This window comes from Loxodonta africana, chromosome 3 (assembly GCF_030014295.1).
Source record: "Loxodonta africana isolate mLoxAfr1 chromosome 3, mLoxAfr1.hap2, whole genome shotgun sequence".
NCBI classification, from domain to species: Eukaryota; Metazoa; Chordata; class Mammalia; order Proboscidea; family Elephantidae; genus Loxodonta; species Loxodonta africana.
Window position 1 is genome coordinate 99,325,044 of NC_087344.1, and position 27,724 is coordinate 99,352,767.

General features: G+C 40.3%; 1 protein-coding gene across 2 annotated transcripts in view; it reads right to left on the minus strand.

Annotated features, from left to right (window-relative positions):
* LOC135230735 (cytochrome P450 2J2-like) overlaps positions 1-26,751 on the minus strand; it is a 43,162-nt gene extending 16,411 nt beyond the window's left edge. For both annotated transcript variants that reach the window (XM_064282052.1, XM_064282051.1), the window contains exons 1-4: positions 26,467-26,751; positions 20,993-21,155; positions 2,399-2,548; positions 1,819-1,979 (exon numbers count right to left, since the gene is read on the minus strand). In XM_064282052.1, the coding sequence (XP_064138122.1) occupies positions 1,819-1,979; positions 2,399-2,548; positions 20,993-21,155; positions 26,467-26,679 (687 nt within the window). In that variant the 5' untranslated portion in view covers positions 26,680-26,751. The remainder of the gene's footprint in view (positions 1-1,818; positions 1,980-2,398; positions 2,549-20,992; positions 21,156-26,466) is intronic.
* Between the last annotated feature and the right edge of the window lie 973 nt (positions 26,752-27,724).

Consider the following 27,724-nt stretch of genomic DNA (forward strand, 5'->3'; position numbering starts at 1 on the left):
CAAACAACTTGATCTTATGGAGATATACAGAACACTCCACCCAACAGCAGCCAAGTATACTTTCTTTTCTGATGCACGTGGAACATTCTCAGAAGAGACCACATATTAGGCCACAAAGCAAGCCTTAAAAGAATCCAAAATATCGAAATATCACAAAGCATCTTTTTTGACCATAAAGCCATAAAAGTAGAAATCAATAACAGAAAAGCAAGGAAAAAAATCAAATACAAGGACACTGAGCAATACTTTGCCTAACAACTGCTGGGTTATAGAAGAAACTAAGGATGGAATGAAGAAATTCACAAAATCAAATGAGAATGAAAACATATCCTACCAGAACCTTTGTGACACAGCAAAAGCAGTGCTCAGAGGTCAATTTACACCAATAAATGCACACATCCAAAAAAAAAAAGTGCCAAAATCAATACATTAAGTCTACAATTCAAATAGAAAGAAGGCAACAAAAGAAGTCCACGGGAATCAGAAGAAAGAAAACAACAAAATTAGAGCAGAAATAGATGAAATTCAGAAAAACACTTGAAAGAGCAAGACCAAAAGCTGGTTCCTTGAAAAGATCAACAAAATCAACAAACCATCGGCCAAACAGAAAAAAGAAAAATGGGAGAAGAAGCAAGTAAGAAATGTGATGGGTGATATCACAACAGATCCAACTGAAATTAAAGAATCATAACAGAATACTATGAAAAACTGTACTCCTACAAATTTGAGAACTTACAGGAAATAGACAAATTTATTGAAACATACTACCTGCCTAAACTAACTCAAACAGAGGTAGAACAATTAAATAGACCTATTAAAAAAAGAGAGACTGAAAGTGTAATTAAAAAACTCTCAACACAAAAATGCCCTGACCCTGTCGGCTTCACTGCACAGTTCTACCAAACTTTCAGAGAAGAAAACACCAGTACTACTAAAGGCATTTCAGAACATAGAAAAGGATGGATACTCCTGAACTCATTCTATAAAGCCAGTATAATCCTAATACCAAAACCAGGTAAAGACACCACAAAAAAGAATACTACAGACCAATCCCTCCTGAAAACAGATGAAATAATCCTCAACGAAATTCTAGCCAACAGAATTCAACAACATATCAAAAAATAATTCACCATGACCAAGTGGGATTCATACCAGGTATGCAGGGATGGTTCAACGTTAGAAAAACAATCAATGTAATCTATCACATTAAAAAAAAAAACAAAACATAAGAAACACATGATCTTTTCAATTGATGAGAAAAGGAATTTGACATAGTCCAACTCCCATTCATGATAAAAACTCTCTACAAAATAGGAATAGAAGGGAAATTCTGCAACATAATAAAGGGCATTTACACAAAGCCAACAGCCAACAGCATCCTAAATGGAGGGAGTCTGAAGGCATTCCCCTTGAGAATGGGAACCGGACAAAGATGCCCTTTATCACCACTCTTATTCAACATTGTGCTGGAGGTCCTAGCCAGAGCATTTAGGCTAGAAAAAGAAATAAAGGACATCCACATTAGTAAAGAAGAAGTAAAATATCTCCATTTGCAGATGATATGATGTTATACACAGAACACCCCAAAAAATCTACAAGAAATCTACTGGAACTAATAGAAGATTTCAGCAAAATATCAGGATACAAGATAAACATACAAAAATCAGTTAGATTCCTCTACACCAACAAACAGAACAACGAAGAGGAAATCATTAAATCAATACCATTTACAATAGCCCCCAAGAATATAAAATACTTAGGAATAAATCTTACCAGAGAAGTAAAAAACCTCTACAAAGAAAACAAGACACAGCTTACCAGGCTCCACTTCGAAGTTTCCAGAGATGGGACTTCATCCAGCAACTTCAGCAGCTCCTGAAACTCACCATCCTGGTACTCAAAACGTTCGCCAAAGGTAATGGAGCAAATGATATTGGAAGCTGCTTTGTTGATCTTGAAGTGAGGGTCAAAAGGCTGTCCTAGAGGCAGAGGAAGGAAGAGATGGATCCTTTCGGTTGATTTGTTTCTGCTTTCTAAGGAAAGTCTACTCTATGTGACATACCACATATGAAACTCTGGCCACCGCTCTAAGGAAAGTCTACTCTGTATGACATATCACATATGAAACTCTGGCCACAGCACCCTGCAAGGGTGTGACGCATAGCAAGTAATCAGGCAATGCTTGTGGAGTTAAAATTGTGGCCAGGGTTTAAATTCACTTATGTGTTTAATGCCCGGCTTCTTGTAATGAATTCCATGAGGGCAGGGTTCATGATCAGTTGTTCACTTTAGTGTCTGGCACGGTGCTAGGCACAGGAAAGAAACCTAGGCACTTAATAAGTATCTTCTCAATGAATGAATGAGCCAGACTTCTGTACCTGTCCTATGAAACTCTTACCTTTCTCCTCTTCTATTGCCTCGATGAGGTGGTGGGCTTCCTCCTGAATGCGTTCTTCTAATCTTGTCTTTCCTAAACCCAAATCCCTTAGTGTCCTCAGAGCAAACCTTCTTTGCTCCTTCCACTCCTGGCCATTGGACATGAACAGTCCTGGGAAAAAGAAAACCAATATTATGCTATTCTGATTCTATAATGTGCACATCTGGCAAATGATATGGGGATGTGAGATGGAGGGAAGGAAAAGGGCATTAAAGCACTTGAAAGCTATTCACAGAAATAATCCCAAAGCAATGGATCTAATGGCTAACATTTACTGAATGCTTGCTATACCAGGCACCTCACTAAGTGTTTTTTCATGAATTAAATAACTTAGTACACATAGAAACTGTATGGAGTAGGAATAATTATTATCTCCATTTTACTGACGAGAAAACTGAGGCACCGAGAATAAGGTAAACTTTGCCAGGTCACACAGTTATGAAGCAGCTGAACAGGCATTCACATTCAGGTTTACCTGATTAAAAAATCCATGCTTTGATTATTAGTCACATCAGTATATTTAAAAACTTATGTTTTGTTCACTACTGGGAATCCACTCATGAATAAGAGAAAGTTCATATTCGTAAGGAGGCAGAAAGGTTTTATAGCAGAGCTTCTATCGAAGCTAGGCCTTAAAGGATGAAGGGATGACTCAAGAAAGCAAGTAGAAGCATTCCATGCAGAAAAAAGAACAGCATAAGCAAAGGGGAAAAAGATCTGTGTTTGTTATGGACTGATATGTGTGTCCCCAAAAAATCTGTCCATTTGGCTAGGCCATGGTCCCCAGTATTGTGTGATTGTCCACTATTTTGTCATCTGATGTGATTTTTCTATGTGTTGTAAACTCTCTATGAGTTTGGTGGGGTGCAATTAGCACTGTTACGTCAATGAGGCAATCACAAGATCAGACTGTGCTTTAAGCTAATTTCTTTTGAGATACGGAACACAGAAGTGCGAAGAGAGACGGGGGGCCTCATACCACCAAGAATCAAGAGTCAGGAGAATACCGCCTCCTTTGGTTCTGTCAGAGCTGACAGAGAGAGAAAGCCTTCCCCTGGAGCTGATACCCTGATTTAGGACTTATAGCCCACTAGACAGTGAGGGGACAAATTTCTCTTTGTTAAAGCCATCCACTAGTGGTATTTTTGTTATAGCAGCACTAGATGTCTAAGACAGTGTTTTCAACAGATGGCCATTTGTTTTGTATCACAAGCAATGAGTACTACACTCCTTTCCATTTCTTCACTTCCAGAGCACTCCTCAACTCCTTCTAATATCTGGCTTTGGCCTCTGCCATCTTCTTCATCCAATGAAGTGGCCCTCCTCTGTTGTCAAATCCAATGATACTTTCAACTTCATCTTCCTTGATCTTTCAGCAGCATTAGAAACTTCTTTCTTAAACTCTCTTCCAGTGGTTCTTCAGACACAACACTCTCCAGATTTTCCTCTTAATTCTCTGACAGTAATTTCCCTTATCTTTTGCTGCCTCATCTTTTAACAAATTTTGAAGTGATGGAGTTCTTTAAGAAAAGGTCTAAAACCTCTTCTCTTCTCACTCTACATTCCATTTCTGGGAAATCTCATCAACTCCTAAAATTCTAAAGAAAGTAATTAGACAGTGACCACCTATTTCTGTCCCTGGGCTCCAGAGTCATAAATAGAACTGCCTACTTGACTTTGCCATCTTAAAACCCAGTGCCATCAAGCCGATTCTGACTCATAGTGACCCTATAGGACAGAGTAGAACTGCCCCATAGAGTTTCCAAGGAGCACCTGGTGGATTCAAAACTGGCGACCCTTTGGTTTGCAGCCGTAGAACTTAACCACTATGCCACCAGGGTTTCCTTGGCATCTTAAAGGCATATTTACATCAGCATATCTAAGACTGAATTCATGATTTTCTCTGTACAACCTCTCACCAATCTAAACCAAATGGAGTACCTTGTCCTCCTCTAAGACTTCCCTTTTTCCATCACCTACCCAATTGGGCATCTACCTCAACACCTCTTTTTCCCTTCAACCTCTCAACATATCTTATTGGATTTCCCTCCTGAATATCTTGAACTTGTCCACATTCATTGCCACCAGTCTGGTCTGACCCACTGTCATTTCTTGCCACTTCCCTAGTCCAAGGTAGCACTGTCTCTAACCTAGAATGCAACAATAAACTCTTTTTTTTTTTTAATTATATTGTTCTTTAAGTGAAAGTTTACAAATCAAGTCAGTCTTTCACATAAAAACTTACATACATCTTGCTACATACTCCCAATTGCTCTTCCCCTAATGAGACAACCCTCTCCCTCTCTCCACTCTCTCTTTTCATGTCCATTTTGCCAGCTTCTATCCCCCTCTACCCTCTCATCTCCCCTCCAGGCAGGAGATGCCAACATAGTCTCAAGTGTCCACCTGATCCAAGAAGCTCACTCCTCACCAGCATCCCTCTCCAACCCATTGTCCAGTCCAATCCCTGTCTGAAGAGTTGGCTTCATGAATGGTTCCTGTCCTGGGCCAACAGAAGATCTGGGGGCCATGATCCCCGGGGTCCTTCTAATCTCAGTCAGACCTTTTTATGAGAATTTGGGGCCTGCATCCCATTGCTCTACTGCTCCCTCAGGGGTTCTCTGTTGTGTTCCCTGTCAGGGCAGTCATCAGTTGTAGCCAGTCACCATCTAGTTCTGGTCTCAGGCTGATGCAGCCTCTGGTTTATGTGGCCCTTTCTGTCTCTTGGGCTTGTAATTACCTTGTATCCTCGGTGTTCTTCATTCCCCTTTGATCCAGGTGGATTGAGACAAATTGATGCATCTTAGATGGCCGCTTGCTAGTGTTTAAGACCCCAGATGCCACTTGCCAAAGTGGGATGCAGAATGTTTTCTTAATAGAATTTATTATGCCAGTTGACTTAGATGTCCCCTGAAACCCTGGTCCAGAACCCCGGCCCCTGCTATGCTGGGCTTTGAAGTATTCAGTTAATTCAGGAAACTTCTTTGCTTTTGTTTTAGTCCAGTTGTGCTGACCTGGCCTGTATTGTGTGTTTTCTCTCCTGTCACCTAAATGAGAACAACATTTTATTTTTAACTTTAATTAAAAATAAAATGTTGTTCTCATCTACTATTTAATTAGTGAGTACCCCTCTCCCAACCTCCCTCCCTCCACCTTCTCGTAACCATCAAAGAATATTTTCTTCTCCGTTTAAACTATTTTTCCAGTTCTTATAATAGAGGTATTATACAACATTTGTCCTTTTACAACTGACTAATTTCACTCAGCATAATGCCTTCCGGATTCCTCCAGGTTATGAAACGTTTCACTGATTCATCTCTATTCTTTACCGATGTGTAGTATTCCATTGTGTGAATATACCATAATTTATTTATCCATTCATCCATTGACGGGCACCTTGGTTGCTTCCATCTTTTTGCTATTCTAAACAGTGCTGCAGTGAACATGTGTGTGCATATATCTGTTCGTGTAAAGGCTCTTATTTCTCTAGGATATATTCCAAGGGGTAGGATTTCTGGATCGTACGGTAGTCCTATTTCTAGCTTTTTAAGGAAGCGCCAAATTGATTTCCAAAGTGGTTGTACCAATTTGACATTCCCACCAGCGGTGTAGAAGTGTTCCAATCTCTCCACAGCCTCTCCAACGTTTATTATTTTGTGTTTTTTGCATTAACGCCAGTCTTGCTGGAGTGAGATGAAATCTCATTGTACTTTTGATTTGCATTTCTCTAATGGCTAATGATGGTGAGCATTTCCTCATGTATCTGTTAGCTCCCTGAATGTGTTCTTTAGTGAAGTGTCTGTTCATATATTTTGCCCATTTTTTAATTGGGTTATTTGTCTTTTTGTAGTTGAGTTTTTGCAGTACCATGTAGATTTTAGAGATCAGGTGCTGATCGGAAATGTCACAGCTAAAAACTTTTTCCCAGTCTGTAGGTAATCTTTTTACTGTTTTGGTGAAGTCTTTGGATGAGCATAAGTGTTTGACTTTTAGGAGCTCCCAGTTATCTAGTTTTTCTTGTGCATTGTTAGTAACGTTTTGTATACTGTTTATGCCATGTACAAGGGCTCCTAACGTTGTCCCTACATTTTGTTCCATGATCTTCATCGCTTTAGATTTTATATTTAGGTCTTTGATCCATTTTGAGCTCATTTTTGTGCATGGAGTGAGGGATGGGTCTTGTTTCATTTTTTTGCAGATGGATATCCAGTTATGCCAGCACCATTTGTTGAAAAGACTGTCTTTTCCCTATTAACTGCTTTGGAGCCTTTGTCAAATATCAGCTGCTCATATGTGGATGGATTTATGTCGGGATTCTCAATTCTGTTGTATTGGTCTATGTATCTGCTGTTGTACCAGTACCGGGGGCTGTTTTGACCACTGTGGCGGTATAATAGGTTCTAAAATCAGTTAGAGTAAGGCCTTCCACTTTGTTCTTCTTTCTCGGTAATGCTTTACTTATCTGGGGCCTCTTTCCCTTCCATATGAAGTTGGTGATTTGTTTCTCCATCTCATTAAAAAGTGTCATTGGAATTTGGATCCAAATTGCATTAAATGTACAGATCGCTTTTGGTAGAATAGACATTTTTATAATGTTAAGTCTTCCTATCCATGAGCAAGGTATGTGTTTCCAATCATGTCGGTCTTCTTTGGTTTCCTGCAGAAGTATTTTGTAGCTTTCTTTGTATAAGTCTTTCACATCTCTGGTAAGATTTATTCCTAAGTAATTTATCTTCTTGGGTGCTATTGCAAATGGTACTGATTTGGTGATTTCCTCTTTGATGTTCTTTTTGTTGGTATAGAGGAATCCAACTGATTTTTGTATGTTTATCTTGTATCCTGATTCTCTGCTGAACTCTTCTATTAGTTTCAGTAGTTTTCTTGAGGATTCCTTAGGGTTTTCTGTGTATAAGGTCATGCCGTCTGGAAATAGAGATCCTTTGACTTCTTCCTTGCCAGTCTGGATCCCCTTTATTTCTTTATCTAGCCTAATTGCTCTGGCTAGGACCTCCAGCACAATGTTGAATAGGAGTGGTGATAAAGCACATCCTTGTCTGGTCCCTGGTCTCAAGGGGAATGCTTTCAGGCTCTCTGCATTTAGGATGATGTTGGCTATTGGCTTTGTATAAATGCCCTTTATTATGTTGAGGAATTTTTCTTCTATTCCTATTTTGCTGACAGGTTATATCATGAATAGGTGTTGAACTTTGTCAAATGCCTTTTCTGCATCAATTGATAAAATCATGTGATCATTGTCTTTTGTTTTATTTATACGATGGATTACATTAATTGTTTTTCTAATGTTGAAGCATCCCTGCATATCTGTTATGAATCCCATTCGGTCATGGTGAATTATTTTTTTGATATGTTGTTGAATTCTGTTGGCTAGAATTTTGTTGAGGATTTTTGCATCTAAGTTCAGGAGGGATATAGATCTGTCATTTTCTTTTATTGTAGTGTCTTTGCCTGGTTTTGGTATCTGGGATATGCTGGCTTCACAGAATGAGTTTGGGAGTATTCCCTCCTTTTCTATGCTCTGAAATACCATTAGTAGTAGTAGTGGTGTTTATTCCTCTCTGAAGTTTGGTAGAACTCTGCAGTGAAGCACTCTGGGCCAGTGCTTTTTTGTTTTCGGGAGTTTTTTGATTACCTTTTCAATCTATTCTTTTGTTATGGGTTTATTTAGTTTTTCTACCTCTGTTTGTGTTAGGTAGGTAGTGTGTTTCTAGGAATTCATCCATTTCTTCTAGGTTTTAAGATTTGTTAGAGTATAATTTTTCATAGTAATCTGATACGACTCTTAATTTCAATTGGGTCTGTTGTAATATTGCCCATCTCATTTCTTATTTGTGTTATTTACTTCCTCTCCTGTTTTTCTTCTATCAGTTTGGACAATGGTTTATCCATTTTGTTGATTTTTTCAAAGAACGAGCTTTTGGTTTTGTTAATTCTTTCAATTGTTTTTCTGTTTTCTATTTCATTTGGTTCTGCTGTAATTTTTATTATTTGTATTCTTCTGGTGCCTGAGGGTTTCTTTTGTTGCTCTCTGTTTGTTCAAGTTGTAGGGATGATTCTTTGATTTTGGCCCTTTCTTCTTTTTGGATGTGTGCATTTATTCATATAAATTGGCCTCTGAGCACCACTTTTACTGTGTCCCAAAGGTTTTGATAGGAACTGTTTTCGTTCTCATTGGATTCTCTGAATTTCTTTATTCCATCCTCAATGTCTTCTATAATCCAGTCTTTTTCGAGCAGGGTATTGTTCAGTTTGCAAGTGTTTGATTTCTTTTCTCTGCTTTTCCTGTTATTGATTTGCACTTTTATGGCCTTACAATCAGAGAAGATGCTTTGTAATATTTCAATGTTTTGAATTCTGCTAAGGCTTGCTTTATGACCTAATATGTGACCTATTCTAGAGAATGTTCCATGTGCACTAGAAAAGAAAGTAGAGTTGGTTGCTGTTGGGTGGAGTGTTCTGTATATATGTACGAGGTCAAGTTGGTTGATTGTGACATTTAGATCTTCCGTGTTTTTATTGAGCTTCTTTCTGGATGTCCTGTCCTTCACTGAAAGTGGTGTGTTGAAGTCTCCTACTATTATTGTGGAGCTATCTATCTCACTTTTCAATGTTGATAGAGTTTGTTTTATGTATCTTGCAGACCTGTCATTGGGTGCATAAATATTTAATATGGTTATATCTTCTTGGTGTATTGTCCCTTTAATCATTATATAGTGTCCTTCCTTATCCTTTCTGATGGATTTAACCTTAAAGTCTATTTTGTCAGAAATTAATATTGCCACTCCTGCTCTTTTTTGATTGTTGTTTGCTTGATATATATTTTTCCATCCTTTGAGTGTTAGTTCATTTGTGTCTCTAAGTCTAAGGTGTGTCTCCTGTAGGCAGCATACAGACAGATCTTGTTTTTTAATCCATTCTGCCACTCTCTGTCTCTTTATTGGTCCATTTGGTCCATTTACATTCAGCATAATTATGGATAGGTATGAATTTAGTGCTATCATTTTGATGTCTTTTTTTGTGTGTTGTTGACAGTTTCTTTTTCCCACTTGATTTTATGTGCTGAGTAGATTATCTTCGTATATCGTTCTTTCCTTATGTTCGTTGTTCTTGATTTTCTTTCTGCTGAGTCTCTATTTTTTTTTCTTGTACTTTATTTTGATATTTAGGATAGTTTTTCTCCTTTCTGGTTAGATTATTTTTTACCCCTACTTTTATAAATTTAAACTAACTTTTATTTCTTTGTATTGCCGTATCTTCCTCTCCATATGAAAGCTCTATGACTACATCCCTTCATCCCTCTTTATTATTTTTATGTTGTCTTCTTTAACATAACAGTTATCCTTGGACCCCTGTCACAGGTGACTGGGTGACCTGAGTGGAGCTACCAGTCCTTAGGCTCCTGATGTGGGTAGGTGAGGACCCTGTTTTATAGGCAAAGCAATGTCAAACATCAAACACCCACCTCTCTGCACACATAGTTGAAACAGTTGGAGTCGGCCAACAAGGGCCTATTCTCCTGCAATAGGCCCACACAGGTCCATGCAGAGGGGAAAGGTACTCAAAGTCCACGGACCATTTATGCCTGGACAGAAGTTGCTTTTGTCCTGAGCTCCCCTGGTTAGTGGAGCTGTCAAATAATATTTTCCCTTAATTGCAAATTTATTTCTTCTCCAAGACTGGGAGGATGGCTCTAGATGCTGAACAGTGCCTATCTCAGGTCCAGGGAAGTCAGCCCCTGGAGCCAGCTTGGGAGTGGGGGCGGGGAGCAGTGCACGGTAATATATACACAAGTACTTAGGGATTGCTGAGAACACCGTTCTTCTCTGGTTCCGGAGGTGTGAGTAGGCTATGTGTCTGGTTGCTTCTCCCTGAGGAAACTGTGGCCGAACACTAGTACCAGCCTGACGCCGCCACTCCTGGGAATGGTGCCTGAGGGCTCCGCTGATTCAGGTCCAGTAATTCCTCTCCGCTTCTGAACTATCTCTTCCTCCCCCTGCCCCTGAGTGCATTTTCTAAGCTTGCCTTTGATGTTCAGGGCTCCTAGCTTGTCATAAATATACTTGTTTCACTTATTTTTGGGGGGTCTTAGTTGTAAAGAGGGCTTGCCAGAATCATCTATCTATTCATCCATCTTGGCTTCTCCTCTTGCAACAATAAACTCTTAAATGTATCTTCCTGCATGTACTCTTGCTCCTTTTATTCCATTCTCTACTCTGCTGCCTAGATGAGCAATAAAAATATACAGCGTATTTCGAGGTGGGGAGGGAGGAAGAGGGGTATTCACTAACTAGATAGTAAAAAAGAATTATCTTAGGTGAAGGTAAGGACAACACACAATACTGGGGAAGTCAGCACAACTGGACTAAACCAAAAGCAAAGAAGTTTCCTGAATATACCCAAACACCTCAAGGGACAGAGTAGCAGAGGCAGGGTTCTAGGGACCATGGTTTCAGGGGACACCTAGGTCAACTGGCATAACAAAGTGTATTAAAACATTCTGGGAGGTGGAGCCAAGATGGTGAAATAGACAGATGCTTCCGGCCAGCCCTCTTTACAACAGAGACCCCAAAAAACAAGTGAAACTAGTATATTTATGACAAGCTAGGAGCCCTGAGCATCAAAGGCAAGCTTAGAAAATGAACAGAGGGGCAGGGGGAGGAAGAGATGGTTCAGAAGCAGAGAGGAGTTACCAGACCTGAATCGCAGGGAACCCACAGGCACCTTTCCCAGAGGGGCAGCGGTGGGCTGGTACTAGCATTTGGCTGCAGTTTCCTCAGGGAGAAGCAGCCAGCCACACAGCCTATTCACAACTCCAGAACCACAGAAGAACGGCACTTTCAGCAAAAGTTAAGTACTTGTGTATATTTTACTGCGCCCTCCCACCCTCAAGCTGGCTTCAGCGGCTGAATTCCCGGGGCCTGAGATAGCACTCTTGAGCACCTAGAGCCATCCTTCCGGCCTTGGAGAAGGAAAAAATTTGCATTTGGGGAAAAAGATAATTTGCCAGCTCCACTAACGGGGGGAGCTCAGGACAGAAGCGGCTTCTGTCCAGGCATAAACGGTCCATGGACTTTCAGTACCTTTCCCCTCTGCATGGACCTGTGTGGGCCTATTGCAGGAGAATAGGCCCTTGCTGGCACACTCCAACCATTTCAGCTGTGTGGTGGAGAGGTGGGTGTTTGATGTTTGACATTGTTTTGCCTATTAAACAGGGTCCTCACCTACCCACATCAGGGGCCTAAGGACTGGTAGCTCCACTCAGGTCACCTAGCCACCAGCGAAAGGGGTCCAAGGATAACTGGTACCTCCCAGACCTTATAACCAAAGACACTGGGTGCCCATGGTCCATCTGTAGAACCCACCCACCTGTACACTCTAGGGAACAGGGACATGCTTTCCTCAGAGACACTCGGGGGTCAGTTCTCAGCCCCCTGCCTTGTTCAGACTGTGACCCCCTGCTGCAGCCAGATACCAGTACCTACACCAATCACCCCTGTCCCTCTAAGAGTGTAGGAGAGGGCCTGTACCACACCCTTAATGATCAGCTACCTTTCCCCTCTGCATGGACCTGTGTGGTTCTATTTCAGGAGAACAGGCCCTTGTTGGCAGACTCCACACATTTCAGCTGTGCGGTGGAGAGGTGGATACCTGAGCTGAATTCCTACAAGAAAAATGAATGGACTTCTAGACTGATATACCTGATAATAGCTCTAGCTATCTGGGGACAGGACGTCAGAGCTCCAAAGGCAAAAATAATCAAGCTAGCTCACTCAAGCAATCCATTTTGACATACCAAAAGAAAACAAAGCAAGAAGCTATGATACAGTAAATAAACATAAACTAAGACAATAATAGAATAACTTATAGATGGCTCGGAGACAACAGTCAATATCAAGTCACATAAAGAAACAGACCATTATCACCTCAACAGACTCTCAAAACAAAGAATCCAGGGATCTTCTAGATGAAAGTGCATTCCTGGAATTACCAGATGCAGAATACAAAAGTATAATACACAGAACCCTTCAAGACATCAGGAAGGAAATGAAGCAATATGCAGAACAAGCCAAGGAACACACAGATAAAGCAACTGAAGAAATTAGAAAGATTATTCAGGAACATAATGAAAAGTTTAATAAGGTGGAAAAATCCATAGACAGACAGCAATCAGAAATTCAGAAGATTAACAATAAAATTACAGAATTAAATAATAGAAAGTCAGAGGAACAGAACTGAGCAAGCAGAAGCTAGAATTTCTGAACTCAAAGATAAATCATTTGGCACTAATATATTTGAAGAAAAATCAGATAAAAGAATTTAAAAAATTGAAGAAACCTTAAGAATCATGTGGGACTCTATCAAGAGAAATAATCTATGAGTGATTGCAATACCAGAACAGGGAGGGATAACAGAAAATACAGAGAAAATTGTTGAAGATTTGTTTGCAGAAAAATTCCCTAATGTGGTGAAAGATGAGAAGATATGTATGCAAGATGCTCATCAAACTCCACATAAGCTAGATGTTAAAAGAAAGTCACCAAGACATGTTATAAACTAACTTGCCAAAACCAAAGACAAAGAGAGAATTATAAGAGCAGCGAGGGATAAAGGAAAAGTCACCTACAAAGGATAGCCAATAAGAATAAGTTCGGACTACTTGGCAGAAACCATGCAGGCAAGAAGGCAATGCGATGACATATTTAAAAAAGTGAAGGAAAAAAATGGCCTGCCAAGAATCATATATCCATCAAAAGTGTCTCTTAAATATGAAGGTGAAATTAAGACATTTCCAGATAAGCACAAGTTGAGGGATTTTGTAAAAACCAAACCAAAACTGCAAGAAATACTAAAGGGAGTTCTTTGGTTCGAAAATCAATAATATTAGGTATCAACCCAAGACAAGAACACTGGGCAGAGCAACCAGAAGTCAACCCAGACAGGGAAATCCCCCGCAAAACAAAGCAAGATTATATATATATATAAAAAGCCCAAAAGAGGGTAACAGCGATGTTATCATATAAGAGAAGACAACATAAAAATAATAAAGAGGGAATAAGAAATGTAATTATACACCTTCCATGTGGAGAGGAAGATACAGCGATACAAAGAAATAAAAGTTACTGTTAAATTTAGAACAATAGGGGTAAATAATAATGTGACCACAAAGGAGACGAACTATCCTACTCATCAAAATAAAATACAAGGGAAAAATACAGACTCAGCAGAAACAAAATCAACAACAAATATGAGGAAAGGGCAATATATAAAGAAAATCTACTTAGCACATAAAATCAAGTGGGAAAAAGAAACTGTCAACACACACAAAAATACATCAAAATGATAGCACTAAATTCATACCTGTCCATAATAACCCTGACTGTAAATGGACTAAATGCACCAATAAAGAGACAGAGAGGGGCAGAATGGATTAAAAAACAAGATCTGTCTATATGCTGCCTACAGGAGACACACCTTAGACTTAGAGACACAAACAAACTAAAACTCAAAGGATGGAAAGAAATATATCAAGCAAACAACAATCAAAAAAGAGCAGGAGTGGCAGTATTAATTTCTGACAAAATAGCCTTTAAAGTTAAATCCATCAGAAATGATAAGGAAGGACACTATATAATGATTAAAGGGACAATACACCAAGAAGATATAACCATATTAAATATTTATGCACCCAATGACAGGTCTGCAAGATACATAAAACAAACTCTATCAACATTGAAAAGTGAGATAGATAGCTCCACGATAATAGTAGGAGACTTCAACACACCACTTTCAGTGAAGGACAGGACATCCAGAAAGAAGCTCAATAAAGACACAGAAGATCTAAATGTCACAATCAACCAACTTGACCTTGTAGACATATACAGAACACTCCACCCAACAGCAACCAACTCTATTTTCTTTTCTAGTGCACATGGAACATTCTCTAGAATAGGTCACATATTAGGTCATAAAGCAAGCCTTAGCAGAATTCAAAACATTGAAATATTACAAAGCATCTTCTCTGATCGTAAGGCCATAAAAGTGCAAATCAATAACAGGAAAAGCAGAGAAAAGAAATCAAACACTTGGAAACTGAACAATACCCTGCTCAAAAAAGACTGGATTATAGAAGACATTGAGGATGGAATAAAGAAATTCAGAGAATCCAATGAGAACGAAAACAGTTCCTATCAAAACCTTTGGGACACAGTAAAAGTGGTGCTCAGAGGCCAATTTATATGAATAAATGCACACATCCAAAAAGAAGAAAGGGCCAAAATCAAAGAATGATCCCTACAACTTGAACAAACAGAAAGAGAGCAAAAAAAGAAACCCACAGGCACCAGAAGAAAATGAATAATAAAAATTACAGCAGAACTAAATGAAATAGAAAACAGAAAAACAATTGAAAGAATTAACAAGACCAAAAGCTGTTTTTTTGAAGAAATCAACAAAATTGATAAACCACTGGCCGAACTGGCAACAGAAAAACAGGAGAGGAAGCAAATAACCTGAATAAGAAATAAGAAGGGCAATATTACAACAGACTCAACTGCAATTAAAAGAAGCATATCAGACTACTATGAAAAATTATACTCTAACAAATCTTAAAACCTAGAAGAAATGGATGAATTCGTAGAAACACACTACCTACCTAAACTAACAGAAACAGAGGTAGAACAACTAAGTAGACCCATAACAAAAGAAGAGATTGAAAAGGGAATCAAAAAACTCCCAAGAAAAAAAAGCCCTGGTCTAGACGGCTTCACTGCAGAGTTCTACCAAACTTTCAGAGAAGCGTTAACACCACTACTACTAAAGGTATTTCAGAGCATAGAAATGGACGGAATACTACCAAACTCATTCTATGAAGCCACCATATCCCTGATACCAAAACCAGGTAAAGACACCACAAGAAAAGAAAATTATAGACCTATATCCCTCATAAATGTAGATGCTAAAATCCTCAACAAAATTCTAGCCAATAGAATTCAACAGCATATCAAAAAAATGATTCACCATGACCAAGTGGGATTCATACCAGGTATCACCGTGGTTTTTATGGAGGCATGGTTCAACATTAGAAAAACAATTAATGTAATCCACCACATAAATAAATCAAAAGAGAAGAATCACATGATTTTATCAAATGATGCAGAAAAGGCATTTGACAAAGTTCAACGCTCATTCATGATAAAAACTCTCAGCAAAATAGAAATAGAAGGAAAATTCCTCAACATAATAAAGGGCATTTATACAAAGTCAACAGCCAACATCACCCTAAATGGAGAGAGCCTGAAAACATTCCCACTGAGATGGGGAACCAGACAAGGATGCCCTTTATCACCACTCTTATTCAACATTGTGCTGAAAGTCCTAGCCAAAGCAATTAGGCTAGATAAAGAAACAAAGGGGATCCAGACTGGCAAGGAAGAAGTCAAAGTATCTCTATTTGCAGATGACATGATCTTCTACACAGAAAACCCTAAGGAATCCTCCAGAAAACTACTGAAACTAATAGAAGAGTTCAGCAGAGTATAGGGATATAAGAAAAACAGAGAAAAATCAGTTGGATTCCTCTACACCAACAAAAAGAACATCGAAGAAGAAATTACCAAATCAATGCCATTTACTGTAGCCCCCAAGAAGATAAAATACTTAGGAAAAAATCTTACCAGAGATGTAAAAGACTTATACAAAGAAAACTACAGTACACTTGTGCAAGAAACCAAAAGAGACTTACATAAGTGGAAGACCATACCTTGCTCGTGGATAGGAAGACTTAACATTATAAAAATGTCTATTCTACCAAAAGCAATCTATACATTTAATGTAATTCTGATCCAAATCGCAACGACATTCTTTAAGGAGATGGAGACACAAATCACCAACTTCATATGGAAGGGAAAGAGGCCCTGGATAAATAAGGCATTACTGAAAAAGAAGAACAAAGTGGGAGGCCTTACTTTGCCTGATTTTAGAACCTATTATACTGCCACAGTAGTCAAAACAGCCGGGTACTGGTACAACAACAGATACATAGACCAGTGGAACAGAATCGAGAATCCAGACACAAATCCATCCACATATGAGCAGTTGATATTTGACAAAGACCCCAAAACAGTTAAATGCGGGAAAAAGTCTTTTTAACAAATGGTGCTGGGATAACTGGATATCCATCTGCAAAAAATGAAACAAGAGTCATACCTCACTCCATGCACAAAAACTAACTCAAAATGGATCAAAGACCTAAATATAAAATCTAAAATGATAAAGATCATGGAAGAAAAAATAGGGACAATGTTAGGAGCCCTAATACACGACATAAACTATATACAAATCATTATAAAGAATGTAGAAGAAAAACTAGATAACTGGGAGCTCCTAAAAATCAAACACCTATGCTCATCCAAAGACTTCACCAAAAGAGTAAAAAGACTACCTACAGACAGGGAAGAAGTTTTTAGCTATGCCATTTCTGATCAGCATCTGATCTCTAAAATCTACATGATACTGCAAAAACTCAACTGCAAAAAGGTAAATAACCCAATTAAAAAATGGGCAAAAGATATGAATAGACACTTCACGAAAGGAGACATTCAGGTAGCTAACAGATATATGAGGAAATGTTCACGATCAGTAGCCATTAGAGAAATGCAGATCGAAACTACAATGAGATTTCATCTCACTCCAACAAGGCTAGCATTAATCCAAAACACACAAAATAATAAATGCTGGAGAGGCTGTGGAGAGACTGGAACACTTACACACTGCTGGTGGGAATGTCAAATGGTACTACCACTTTGGAAATCAGTGTGGCGCTTCCTTAAAAAGCTAGAAATAGAACTACCATACAATCCAGCAATCCCACTCCTTGGAATACATCCTAGAGAAATAAGAGCCTTACACCAACAGATATATGCACTCCCACGTTTATTGCAGTACTGTTTACAATAGCAAAAAGCTGGAAGCAACCAAGGTGCCCATCAATGGATGAATGGATAAATAAATTATGGTATATTCACACAATGGAATACTACGCATCAATGAACAGTGAGGAATCTGTGAAACATTTCATAACATGGAGGAACCTGGAAGGCATTATGCTTAGTGAAATTAGTCAGTTGCAAAAGGACAAATATCGTATAAGACCACCATTATAAGAGCTTGAGAAACACTTTAAACTGAGAAGAAAACATTCTCTTGTGGTTACAAGAGGGGGGAGGGAGATAGGGTGGGAGAGAGGCATTCACTAATTACGTAGTAGATAAGAACTACTTTGGATGAAGGGAAAGACAGCACACAACACAGGGGAGGTCAGCACAATTGGACTAAACCAAAAGCAAAGAAGTTTCCTGAATGAAATGAAAGCTTCGAAGGCCCGCGTAACAGGGGCAGGGGTCTGGGGACCATGGTTTCAGGGGACATCTAAGTCAATTGGCATAATAAAATCTATTGAGAAAACACTCTGCATTCCACTTTGAAGAGTGGCGTCTGGGGTCTTAAACGTCAGCCAGCAGCCATCTAAGATGCATCAACTGGTCTCAATCCACCTGGATCAAAGGAGAATGAAGAACAACAAGGACACAAGGTGATTAGGAGCCCAAGAGACAGAAAGGGCCACATGAACCAGAGACTACATCATCCTGAGACCAGAAGAACTAGATGGTGCCCAGCTACAACCGATGACTGCCCTGACAGGGAGCACAACAGAGAACCCTTGAGGGAGCAGGAGAGCAGTGGGATGCAGACCCCAAATTCTCATAAAAAGACAACACTTAATGGTCTGACTGAGACTAGAAGAACCCCTGTGGTCATGGCCCCCAGACCTTCTGTTGCCCCAGGACAGGAACCATTCCTGAAGCCAACTCTTCAGACAGGGATTGGAGTAGACAATGGGTTGGAAAGAGATCCTGGTGAGGAGTGGGCTTCTTGGATCAGGTGGACACTTGAGACTATGTTGGCATCTCCTGCCTGGAGGGGAGATGAGAGGGTGGAGGGGGTTAGAAGCTGGCGTAATGGACACGAAAAGAGAGGGTGGAGGGAGACAGCGGGCTGTCTCATTAGGGCGAGAGTAATTGGGAGTGTGTAGGAAGGTGTACATGGGTTTTTGTGTGAGAGACTGACTTGATTTGTAAACTTTCACTTAAAGCACAATAAAAATTACTTTAAAAAAAGCTCAAAACAGGGTAATTGCAATGTTATATAAAAGAAGACAACATTAAAATAATAAAGAGGGACTAAGAAATGTAATCATGGACCTTCCATACGGAGAGGAAGATACGGCAATACAAAGAAATAAATCTTAGGTTTAAATTTAGGAAAATAGGGGTAAACGCAACATGAAAAATCCTTATGGTGATGGAAATGTTCTTGTGTCTTCATTATATCAATGTCAATGTCCCGGTTGTGATAGCGTACTATAGTTTTGCCAGATGTTACCATTGGGGGAAACTGGGTAAAGGATATGTGGGAATCTCTCTGTATTATTTCTTTCAACTACACGTGAATTTACAATTATCTGAAAAAACAAATGTTTAATTAAAAAAGAAAACATTCTGTGTCCCACTTTGTTGAGTGGTGTCTAGGGTCTTAAAAACTAGCAAGTGGCTGTCTAAGATGCGTCAATTGATCCCAACCCACCTGGAACAAAGGAGAATGAAGAACAGAAAGGAAAATATGAGCCTAAGAGGCAATAAGGGCTACATAAATCAGAGACTCCATTGGCCTGAGGCCAAAAGAACTAGATGGTGCCTGGCTACCACCAATGACCTCCCTGATGGGGAACACAACAGAGAGTCCCCGACGGAGCAAAAGAAAAGGTGGTACAGAACTCAAATTCTAGTAAAAACACCAGACTTAATGGTCTGACTGAGACTGGAGGGTCCACAGAAGAAACAGCCCCCGGACTTTCTATTAGCCCAAAACTAAAATCATTTCCGAATTCAGCTCTTTAGACAAAGATTAGGCTGGCCTGTAAGATATCAAATGATACTTGTGAAGAGCATACTTCTTAGCTCAAGTAGATTAAAAAAAAAAACAAAAAACTGCTATCGAGTCGTTTTCGACTCATAGCGACCCTATGCAATGCCCCACAGGGTTTCCAAAGAGCACCTGGCGGACTTGAACTGTTGACCATTTGGTTAGCAGCCAGGGTTTCCAAGTAGATACATGAGACTAAATGGGTAGATCCTGTCCGGAGGTGAGATGAAATGGCAGAAAGGGACAGGAGCTGATTGAATGGACACAAGAAACACAGGGGGACAAGGAGGAGTATGCTGTCACATGATAGGGAGAGCAATTACGGTCACATAACAATGTGTGTATAATATTTTTATATGAAAAACTAACTTGAACTGTGAACTTTCACTAAAAGCACACACACACAAATACAGTGTATACATTGTGATTCCTTTCTCTACTAAAGGTCATTTTAATAGCTTCCACTGTTATTAGAATACAAACTACAATTCTTAACAAGAACTCGCCTGGACAATTCCTGCTCAAGCTCAGCAGCTTCATTGTATGCCATTATCTCCATCTAATCTCTGTGCTCTCACCACACTGGCCACCTTTCAATTCCTGAAGTTCACTGTCCTTCTCCCCACCTCAGGGCTTTTCATAGGCTATTCCCTCTGCCTGATTTCTTCTCCCCTCTCCACCTTATTAAATTGTCATTTCCTTAGGTTAGCTTACCCTGATTAGATACTCCTAAAACGTGCGCTCTGCCCTTATCTTTACAACACTTTAAGCTTTAAATTAGAACTAATTGGTACTGTGTTTCTCCCTGAGTAGAACGTAAATTACATAAGGACAGGGATTTTGTCTGTTCTACTCACTGTTATAGCCCTTGTGCCTAGCAGAGTGCTTCACATGGCAGGTAATTAATAAATACACTGAATCATGTAGAGTGAAAGGATGAAATAGTTCAAAGAGGGATTGGGAAGCACCTGAAAAAAATGGTGCTTTGATAAAGCAATAGATTTGAGTTTCTCATTTTAATTTTTAAATGTTTACGTTTATTTAATAATAATTTAAAATATTCATGCCAGCCTGTCTTAACGAGTCTTGGGTTGATATAGATTAGAAAACTGAGATTCCCTGTCTGTCACCACCTTAATGATGAAGCCTAAGGAAGTAGAGGCAAGAAGAAGGACGCAGATGAGCAGCAGAAGGCAGCAGCAGATCCACACCCGTTTTCCGAAGGGAAGAAGTTTGGAACGGAAGCAGAACCAGAGAACGTGTGGCCTCTTCCCGTGCTTTCACGGAGCGGTGTGCTTACTTGATTATCAAAACATCCAGGGTGAGTTTCTGTAGGAGGTGCAGCTTCTCCCAAATCCCTGACATTAAGACTGCCAAATGCTCAGAGTGGGTGCTTTAAATTGAGGAACAAGGACATCCAGCTTCCTTTCATGGCAGGAATTTTATACTGGGCCTGATCTCTGGGAATGTCAAAGAATTATACTCACGAAGACACACACCTTTGACAGCCTATAACAACATCAAACACACACATCTTACATTAGTCAAGAAACTTACCATGTTTCTTAAAGACACGCTCTCGGATAGCACTCTTGGGGCGGCCCAGAAAGTTTTGGTCCTGGTTGGCAAGGACTTCTTTGATTAAGGGCAATCCAGATACAGTAACAGTATGCAAGGTCCCAAACTCCAGGCTTAACAGGTTCCCATATTTCTTCACAAGCTGAAAAGTAGTCACAGTTGAATATGCATATGTCTGTGTATGTAAGGATGAAGGGAATGGGTGTGTAGTTCCAAGGGCTTGCACTGAGGGCAGGTTTGTGTGTGTGTGTGTGTGTGTGTGTGCGTGCGGGGCCAAGTGACTCAGACAGAGCAGGAATACTCATTCTCCAGTGTGCCACAGATTTCTGTTGCCATGCAGCAAACCCTTTTACCTTTGTGTGCCTTAGCTTCACACTCCAGAAAATGTGGACTTCAAAGATTGATTACTGTGACCAGTTCTACCTTGACTTGTGGTCTGATGCAAGAGTTACTGTCTGTCTCCTTTTTTCCTTTTCCTCTCAACTAGACTGAAATTCAACTCACTGCTTGATTGAGAAGTTCTTTCAGAAACATCTAGTAATATATTCAATAAGCATGAACTGAGTGAGCACTCACTACATGTTCCCAGAACAAGGCACTGTGGGTGAAACTATGAATAAATAAACAAGGTTTCAGCACACTGACTCCATAAAAGAAGGCTGAGTTATGGAGGAGGGGTTTGGCCATGCATTATATAAGATATGGGGACAAAGAAATAAACCTGAGGTGGCTCCAGAATCTTAGAGTTTAGTGACAGTGAAAGAATGAGAGAGCAGGAGAGAGAAAGTGAGAGTGAATGAAAGAGTGTTTAAGTGTGTTCTTAAGTACGCACAAGTGTACAGGTGTGTGCAAGTGTGGGCTAGGTAATAGCTAATGATCATTCTAAATCAGCAAATGGTCTTTCTAAAGATGACTATCCGAGTAGAGACAGCCTCTGCTTCTTGTCTGCCTGGGTGTGTCTAGCTGCAGGTAGGGGTTTCAAACAGAAGGGCTCCATTCCCTCCAGGTAGCTCTGGTCCTTCCTCCCTAATCCTCATATGCTTCCCCATGTCATCCTTAGAGCCCTGGACCTATACCATCCCCATCAGGGCAAATACAATGAAATCAGTCTCATAGTACCACCCTGCTCCCACATTAAGGGCCAAGCCAGGATTCAATTCTTCCATCCCTCCTTTGGCCCAGCTTCCCCTATCAATCTTCATTCATCTCTAGCATAGCACGCCCTATCTTGCTAGTAGGGGTAGTGCCAAGTTTCAATCACAAGTTGGTCTGCCTCCAAAGTACATGCCTTTGCTCCTAAGAAATGGCACTGATATATAAGGTATACATTAAGCAGACTTTGGAGTTCATCTTGCTGGATGCCTGGATGAACTTCTGAGGCCTTGCAAAAAGGATTTCTTTACTAATTTAGAACATTCAATAAGAGTGTTTACAGAACAGCAAAAAACTTCAGGGACAAATGAGCTAAGATTAGATAAGGTGCCCCAACTATGTGGTAGGTCAAGATCAGGTGCTGGAAATGCGACAAGTCTTTAACTTGAAGAAGCTCGCAATCTAACGGAAAGTACAGATAAATACCCAGTTCCTATTACTATTCTGTACAAAAAATTATTTGATGGAAGAAAGTTAAGTACATAAAGGGATAAGATATGATGGTGTCAATGGGAGAAAAAAGTAACAGAGAGAAGGAACCCAAGTTTTTGGATGATCTTATGATACAGAGCAGCCTCCCTATTTTGAACTGCCCACCTACTTCTGAACTCTTTTGTGAAGGAAAAATAAATTTCGGTGTTAATTATGCAACTGTATATTGGGGCTACTTTACAACAGCAACTGGATATACATCCTAACTGATCATTTATCCAACTTATCTGTCCTTCTTCCACTTTAGTTTGATATGATCGTTGTCTCAAATACATGCAATTTTAATGTCATACGGCTTTTTTGATAGCCACCTTAGACAAAATTTTTGAAGCAGGAAAAAAAGAAAAGATCCCATACAGATAGGCCAGTTTCTTCATTGTCCTCTCACTATGTTTTAGCTCATGCCATTCTTCCCTCATTTAAAATCTTCTGTTCCCATCAGTCCACTTTGCCATATGCCAAACATTTCTTTAAACTTCAGCCCGACTTAGTCTCACTTTCTACTAGAGGTTATCTCCAGGGTTTTCCATTGGTAGTGATATTATCTCCTGATATCTCATTTGATTACTAAGAGTTTACACCAAATATTTCATCATATACTATCTTGTAACATTAGTGCCACCAGAATCCAAGAACACAAGAAGAAAAGGGAAAAAAATCTGGGGTGGAAAAATATTTGAAGAAATAATGGTTGAAAAGTCCCCAGATTTGGCTAAAGACCTAAATCTACACATTCAGAACTACGTAAGTGAACACAAACAGGATAAATCCAAAGAAATCTATTCAAAACAGGATAAATGTAAAGACACACACACCAAGAAACATCATAACCAAACTTTTGAAAACTAAAGACAAATTAAAGTTCTTGAAAGCATACAGAGAGAAACAGCTCGTTACCTAAGGAGAACAATTCGAATGGGAAAAAATTTCTCATCAGAAAACATGGAGGCCAGATGAAAGTGGTACAACATTTTCAAGTGTTGAAAAACGGAGTTGTCAGCCCAGAACCCTATATTTAGTGAAAACATATTTCAGAAATGAAGGTGAAAAGAATATATTTCAGATGATGGAAACCTAAAAGAATTTGTTGTCAGAAAGCCTATTCTTAAAAAAAAAAAAAAAAAAATCTCAAGAAAGCTCTTCATAGAGAAAGGAGATCATAATGGCATAAAGCTTGGGACATCAGGAATGAAGAAAGAACAACAGAAAAGGTAAAGAAATAGGTAAACCAAAAGGCAATTCTTCTTCTCCTGAGTTTTTAAAATTATGCTTGACAGGTGTTGTTGTTGTTAGGTGTCTTCGAGTTGGTTCTGACTCATAGCGACCCTACGTATCACAGGACGAAAACTTGCCCAGTCCTGCACCACCCTTATAGTCCTTGTCATGCTTGACCCCGTTGTTGCAGCCACTGTGTCAATCCATCTCGTTGACGGTCTTCCTCTTTTCCACTGATTCTACTTTACCAAGCATGATGTCCTTCTCCAGGGACTGATCCCTCCTGACAACATGTCCAAAGTAGGTAAGATGCAGTCTTGCCATCTTTGCTTCTAAAGAGCGTTCTGGTTGTACTTCTTCCAAGACAGATTTGTTCATTCTTTTGGCAGTCCATGATATATTCATTGTTCTTTGCCAACACCACAATTCAAAGGCATCAATTCTTCTTCAGTCTTCCTTATTCACTGAGCAGCTTTCACATGCATATGATGCAATTGAAATACCATGGCTTGGGTCAGGAGCACCTTAGTCCTCAAAGTGACATCCTTGCTTTTCTACACTTTAAAGAGGTCCTTTGCAGCAGATTTGCCCAATGCAATGCATCTTTTGATTTCTTGACTGCTGCTTCCATGAGTGTTGATTGTGGATCCAAGTAAAATGAAATTCTTGACAACTTCAATCTTTTCTCTATTTATCATGATGTGGCTTATTGGTCCAGTTGTGAGGATTTTTGTTTTCCTTATATTGAGGTGTAATCCATACTGAAGGCTGTGGCCTTTGATCTTCATCAGTGAGTGCTTCAAGTCTTCTTCACTTTCAGCTAGCAAAGTTGTGTCATCTGCATAATGCAATTTGTTAGTGAGTCTTTCTCCAATCCTGATGCTCCATTCCTCTTCATATAGTCCAGCCTGTTGGAGTATTTGCTCAGCATACAGACTGAATAGGTATGGTGAAAGGATTCAACCCTGATGCACACTTTTCCTGATTTTGAAACACTCACTATCCCCTTATTCTGTCCAAACAACTGCCTCAGAAACTAAAATTATAACAGTGTCTGATGTGGTTTTCAATGTATGCAGAAGTAATATTTAGGACAATTGTATCATTAAAAAAACAACAACAAAACTTGTCACTGAGTTGATTCTGACTCATAGTGACCCTATAGGACAGAGTAGAACTGCCTCATAGGGTTTCCAAGGAGCAGCTGATGGATTCGAACTGCCAGTCTCTTGGTTAGTGGACAAGGTCTTAACCACTGTGCTGCCAGGGCTCCACAACATAAACCTTAGGTTGCCATGAAAAGAGTAAAAGAGGAACATAAATAAAAGAATAATAGAAAGGGAGACTTAAATCCTACCATATTAATATTACGTTGTGTATAAATCACCTAAATATACCAATTAAAAGACACAGATTGGCAGAATGAATTTAAAAAGATAATCCAACTATACGCTGTCTACAAGAAACTAATTTCTTGTGGACAGCACATAGTTCTCACACTAACCACTGGAAATCATTAATAGAAAGATAAAAGGAAAATTTCCAAACCCTTGGAAATGAAACAACATACCTCTAAAGCAAGGGTATATGTGTACTTGAGTAGTAAGACCTGTGTTTATGGGACTCCAGTCTTTTCTAGAGAAAGGGAAGCTAATACTTGAGCACCTACTACAGGTCATGTTAATGTCGGTCATTATTTAATCTTCATAAACACCTGTCATAGTGTCTCTCAGCCAGGTAACTATGCTGAGGACATACCAGCTGAGGATTCTTGACAGAGTGCTCTACGTTTTAGGGAACGTTGAGGAATTCAGAGTTACATAGCCCCCTTGGGAGGTGAGAATAAGGAGGTGGAATAAGGATGGGTCAAGAAGGGACCTGAGTGCCTTGATAAGGAGTTTGAACTCTGGGAAGCAGAAAAAACTTAAGCAAGGGAGTGATATTTTTAGATTATTATTTTAGTAAGAGGGATTAGTGGGTAAGGAGGCTGAAGAAGAGGGGCTCAATTCATGTAGTGGTAACAGTGGTCCAGCTGAAAAGCAGTGAGGATTATCAGTAGTATCACCATTTTACATACAGGAAATGGAGCCTTCAAGAAGTACAGCATTTTTCAAGGATAATAATATTAATGGTGAAAAGAAACCATATTATAAAAAAGGGTGTTGCAATATTTAACAAGATAACACACATTTAAATGAGTTAAGGCACATAACATGCCTAGCACACGTTTAATGATACACTAATTATACATGAAACATTTAATGACAGCTGCTAATCAAAAGGCCAGCAGTTCAAATCCACCAGGTGTTCCCTGGAAACTCTATGGGGCAGTTTTCCTCTGTCCTGTGGGGTCGCTATGAGTCGCAAATGGCTCTATGGCAATGGGTTGGGTTTTTTCTCACTCATTTTATAAAGGGCCGGTAGAATAATGCCAGTTGACTGGTGAGGAAAACGGGGCTCAAAGCGGGGATAACTCAAATTACCAGAATTAGCGGCAGAGCCACCCAAGCCCCGGCTCCCCCTAGTTCCCGGAATGCCCCTTGCCCTTCGGGGCAGGACTAGGACCAGGACCAAGACCCCTCTCCCGCTCCTACCTTCTGAAGCACCACGTGAGGAGGCTTTTCAAAGCCCAGTACAAAGAAGTTTCCCAAGAAAGGCAGGCTCCAGGGTCCCGGCGGGTAATTTTTTGGGCGCCTCCTTTTGAAGAAATTAACGAAGAACAGAAAGACGACGACACCCAGCAGGAGAGGCCGGAGATGGAACCCTGCCCAGAGGGCGTTCGCCAGGGAGCCCAACGCCAGGAGCATGGCTCAGTCGCCCCTCTGCTCTTCTGCAGTCTGAGCAGTAGACAGGCCCCGCTCAGATTCCGGGCTCCCAGCACCGCCCCGCCCTGTGGCCAACCCCGCCTCGGCCCTCATTCTGCCCCGCCCCGTCCCAGCACCGCCCCGCCCCCGCTCCGCCCTGTGGCCAACCCCGCCTCGGCCCTCATTCTGCCCCGCCCCCTCCCAGCACCGTCCCGCCCCCCCAATCGTCCCACCAACCCCCGACTCCTTTCCGCCGCGCCCCGCCCCTCCCGGTCGTACCGCCCCCTAGATGCCACTTAGCGGGCGGAGCAGGGCAGGGGCCAGGCGCTGGATTTCCTGAAGAACTGCCACGTAAGTAGTCTTGGGAGACAACCTCAGAAAAGGCCAGGCTATGAGCATTTTCCTTTTCTCTCTATTTAGAAAGCTAACCTTTCTCTGAACTCTTTGGGACTCTTGGGTTTACGGTTTTAACACATCTCAGGGAGTGCCACAGGCACTTCAGCTCCTTGTTTATCAATCATTGTTCACCCAATGATTGGAATCCTGCCAGTTCAACAGTAATAATAACAGAAGTACCTAACAGTGCTTGAGCTCTTAATATATGCCAGGCACCAAATTCGCCTCTTTACTTAAGTTACCTCAGCCTGACAAAGTGATGCTGGAGATGATCTTGTTAGCCTAGTTTTGCAGGTGATGGAGCTGAGACACAGAAAAAGTTTTTGTTGGGTGGCATGGAGTCCGTTCTGACTCACAGCGACCCTATGTACAACAGGCTGAAACACTGCCCAGTCCTGTGCCATGCTCACAATCTGTGCTATATCTGAGCCTAATTTTGCAGCCACTGTGCCAAACTATCTCATTGAGGATCTTCCTCCTTTTGGATAACCTTATACTTTACCAATCATGATGTCCTTCTCCAGGGACTGGTCCCTCCTATAACATGTCCAAAATAAATAAGAAGAAATCTTGCCATTCTCCTTTATAAGTGGCTGTCTGGCTGTACTTCTTCCAAGACAGATTTTCTCGTTCTTCTGGTCGTCCATACTCG